The sequence below is a fragment of the Penaeus japonicus genome, unplaced genomic scaffold (genome assembly GCF_977035675.1).
Source record: "Penaeus japonicus unplaced genomic scaffold, GWHDUDI00000001_assembly GWHDUDI00002378, whole genome shotgun sequence".
Lineage (NCBI taxonomy): Eukaryota > Metazoa > Arthropoda > Malacostraca > Decapoda > Penaeidae > Penaeus > Penaeus japonicus.
The window spans coordinates 35,001-40,000 of NW_028236780.1; the positions used below are offsets into that span (position 1 = coordinate 35,001).

Consider the following 5,000-nt stretch of genomic DNA (forward strand, 5'->3'; position numbering starts at 1 on the left):
ATATATATATATAAAAAATACAAATATATATACTAAATATAATATATATAAAGATATATATAAATATAAATATATAAATATATATATACAATTTATATATACATAAAATAACATACAAAAAATATAATGTATAAAATATATCTTCTTAATATAATCTTATATAAATAAATATAAAAAAAATATTAAATATATATATATATATGTAAATGTATTAAAAACCTGTATATATATCATATCTTATATATATGCATATATATAAAAATATATATATAAAAAATATATATATATATATATTATATATATATATATATATAATTATATATATATATATACTAAATGGGTGTGTATATTTAATTATTATATAATGTATCTATATATATATAAATAGATAATAATATAATAAAATATACCAAAATCTATATTAATATATGTATAAACACACACCACACACACAACACACACCACACACACACACCCACAACACATAATAATAATATATAATATATAAATAAAAATAAAAAAATAAATATATATATATATATAAAAATATAATATAAAATTTAATAACATATATTATACATAACATATATATATATAATATATAATAAATATATATTATATATATATAAATAAATATTATAAATATATTATATATGTAAATATATATAATAAATGTATATATAAAGTATATTAAATTACCTGTATATATATATAATATATATATGTAACCTATTCAACTAAATATAGTATCAGGTAGAAATATATAATATATATATATATATATAAATATATATATAATATATAATATATATATATAGAATATATATAATATATATAATATATATATATATATATATTGGTGTGTATAGTATAAAATAAATATATATTTATATATATATATAAAATATAATATAAATATATATATATATATATATCAATATAATAAATATATATATCTATCTACTATATATATATAAATATATATATAGAAGGTATATATTTATGATAAGAAAGAGGTAAACTAGCAACGTTTAGAGGATAGAAAGATAAATTTACATAAAAAAAGATATAGATATGTGATATAGTATATATAATATATAAAAATATATATATATATATTATAATATATATTAACATGATACATAAAGTGTAAAATAATATATATATATACAATATAATATATATATATATGAATAAATATACAAAAAAAATATATTTATAAATATATATATATAATATACTTAACTATATAAAAATAATAATAATATAAATATATGATATGTGTGTTGTGTGTGTATGGTATGTTTATATATATATAAATATATAAATATATCTATAAATATATATCTGTATATGTATATGTAAATTATGCATATATATGCATATATATATGTAATAAATATATAATAATAATATAATATATATATATATAAATAAATATAATAATATACACACACACACCCACAACCAACACAAACACTCCCACACACATAAAATATATAAACTATATATAAATATATAATAATATATATATATATATATATATATATATATATTAGCCTTAATACATATGTGAGTGTTTGTGTTTTGTTGAGTAGTGGAAATATATACAAATATATATATATAAATATATATATATATATATATATATATATTATCTATATATAACTTTATATATATATGTATATATAGTATATATATAATAATATATATATATAAATTATTATATCTAATAAAAAGTTTATAGATATATATATATATATAATATATTTATCTATAAATAAAATATATAAGTATATTATATATATGTATATATATATATATATATATAATATTTAGCTATAATATATAAATATAATTGTATTATGAATAAATAATAATAAAGATAGATAGATAGATAGATAGATAGATAGATAGATAGATAGATAGATATAGATATTTTGTATGTATATATATTATAATAATATATATAATAGATATATATAATTATAATATAAACATAATGTATATATAAATAATTAATAAATATATATATATATAATGTTTGTGGGTGAGTGTGAGTGTTTGTGAGTGGGAGGTTGTGGTGTGTGTGTGTGTGTGTGTTGTGTGTATACATATATATATAATATAAATAAAATATATATATAATATAAATATTTATTTAAATATATAATATATGCATAACTATGTATATAATATACCATATAATATCCATATATATTCATGTATATATATAAAATTATATGTATACATAATATATATACTATATATAATATATATATTATATATATATATATATAAATATATATATAAGATCGATATAATAGATAGGATAATATATAGATTATATCATAGATATAGATAATAGATAAGATATAGATATGTATAAATATATATATATATAATATATAACTATATAATATAAATATATATATATATATATATTAATCTATATATATATATATATATATATATATATATATAATATATATATATATATAGGAAGAGAGAGAGTCGAGAAGAGAGAGAAGAGAGAGAGAAGATGAGAGAGAGAGAAGAGAGAGAAGAGATGTGTGTATATATAAATATAAAATATATATATATATATATCTATTTATATATAAAATATATATAAAGATATATATAATCCATATTATATCAATCTATTCCCCTTACTTCATGTATATTATATTAGTTTTCATATATATATATATATATAAATATATATATATATATATATATATTCTATAATATATATGTAATAATATATATATATATTCAATAGTATATATATATACATATAAATATTATATATAAATATATCAATATATAATATATATATAAAAATATATAAAGTATATTTCATTGAATATAAATAAATATATATATATATATATATATATATATATATATATATATATATATATCCATATGCAAATGCGTATGTATATATGGTTGTATATATGCATACATATTATATCATATATATTCTAGCGGCCTTTGTTCTAAACTAGGAATGGACTATTCTAAACTTTCAGCCTACATGATTTTTCTACATGATCTATTTTTTGCCACTCTCTTTGCTCTCCCTTTCCCTCCTGTCTCTGTCTGTCTGTCTGTCTGTTTCTCTATCTGTCTGTCTGCCTCTTTACTCCCCCTCCCCCCTCTTTTTTTTTACTAACTGGTCTTCTCGTCTCTTTCTCTCCCTTCCTCTACTCTCCCTCTCCCTCTTTCTTTCGTTTCCTCCTTTTCCCCTCTCTTTTTATGCCTATCTGTCAAGGCGTCCAGTGAAAAAATATCTATGAAGACTTTCTAAATCTATATAACAGGATCTTACAAGACACTCCTTTCCATCAAGCCAATCCGATTTCCTCCAATCACCAACTTTCCCATTAAATTCCCTTTTCTCGATAGCATCCATCAGCCAGCTTTGTTTTCCCTCCGCCCCCCCTCCCCTTCCTCCTCCTCTTTTGTCTCGATCGACTGATTCCGCAGGTATAAAAGGAAGCGGGGAATTTCTGACACGACATTTGGCTGCACACGCCGCAACGCTCAACATGGGAGGCGTCACGGTGCGTGTTTTGTTTCCCTTGGGACACCAATGAGTGATTTTTTGGCTACATATTTATATATACTTTGCGCATTTTTCTGTGGTTTGTTGGTGATTTTGTGTTTTTTTTTCCGGAAAGTGATTTTTTTTCTTTATCTTGTGTTAGGATTACGCAAAAAAAATCATGTTGCTGTCGTCAAACAAATGCAATGTATATCGATGTCACCTTTGTAATGGAAGAGAAATATATAGCAAAAATATCTTCACTGCATCGTCACACTCTTTGAAAATACGCTGTGCAACCGAGACGACTGCAACACCAATTTGTAGTCTGAATGTGACTATGCAAACCAGATATATACATACACGTGTGTATGTGTGTGTGTGCGAAGGCACTGCACACCGAGAAAAAAAAAACGTAATATTCCGAGCGTAAAAAAAATAGACAAAGCAAAACGTAAATCTTTTTTTCACTGACAACCGAAAAAACACCAAAGAAAAAAGTGAATCTGCGTTGAGAAAAAAAGTAGATAGAAAAAATACATATAATACACACAGTGCTTTGGTGCATGTTAGATGCGAACTGACTATGTGACGAAGAGTTCCACATTTCATCATCTGACTGTGACATATCCAGTGTGCTCCTCTCAGTGCCGGCGACCCATCTTTCAAGTGACCGCATGAGCCGAAGGTCGAGTTGGGTCGAACAGGGTGGATGGGATTATGGGAAATTCCATTCTTAAAATCAGCTTGTTCTGTCCGGGGGGGGGGGGGTTGGGGTGGTTTATGGTCCTTTTTTTCTCTTTGAATTGGGGGGGGGATTTTTTTATTTTTTTTTTTTTTCCCTATGTCTTTTCTTCTGCTTTGAATAGGATTTCTGTATTATAAATGGCATTCTCTCTCTCTCTCACTCTCTCTCTCTCTCTCTCTCTCTCTCTCTCTCTCTCTCTCTCTCTCTCTCTCTCTCGTCATCACTCTCACGCCTCTCAACCTCTCTCTACCTCTTCTCTCTTCTCCTCTCATCTCCTACTCTCTCTCTCTCTTTCTCTTTTTCTTCTTTCCCCCTTTTCTCTTTCCTCTCTCTACTCCTCTCCTCTTCTCTGCTTTCCTCTTCTCTCTCTCCTCTCTCGTGCTCTCCCTCTCTCTTCGTCTCCTCATCTCTCTCTCTTTCTCTCTTCTTGTCTCGTCCTCTCGCCTCTCCTCTCTCTTCTCTCACACATCTCTCCCTCTCTCTCATCTCTCTCGTCTCCGCTCTCTCTCTTGTTCTCACTCTCCACACTCTCTTAAGCTCTCCTCTCTCACTCTCACTCACATCTCCTCTACTCTCTCCGCTCCTCTCTCTCACTCTTCTCTCTCTCTCACTCTCACTCCTCTCTCTCTCCTCCCCTCTCTCCTCTCTCTCAACTCTCTCTCTCGTCTCTCTCCTCCCTCCCACACGCTCTCCTCTTTC

The 5,000-nt window shown here is 24.8% G+C and overlaps 1 protein-coding gene across 1 annotated transcript in view; it reads left to right on the forward strand.

The window, feature by feature from the left end:
• Positions 1-3,540: 3,540 nt before the first annotated feature.
• LOC122257450 (uncharacterized) overlaps positions 3,541-5,000 on the forward strand; it is a 33,072-nt gene continuing 31,612 nt past the window's right edge. Inside the window, exon 1 of the mRNA XM_086535730.1 lies at positions 3,541-3,572. Coding sequence (XP_086391856.1) covers positions 3,558-3,572 — 15 coding nt within the window. The 5' untranslated portion in view covers positions 3,541-3,557. The remainder of the gene's footprint in view (positions 3,573-5,000) is intronic.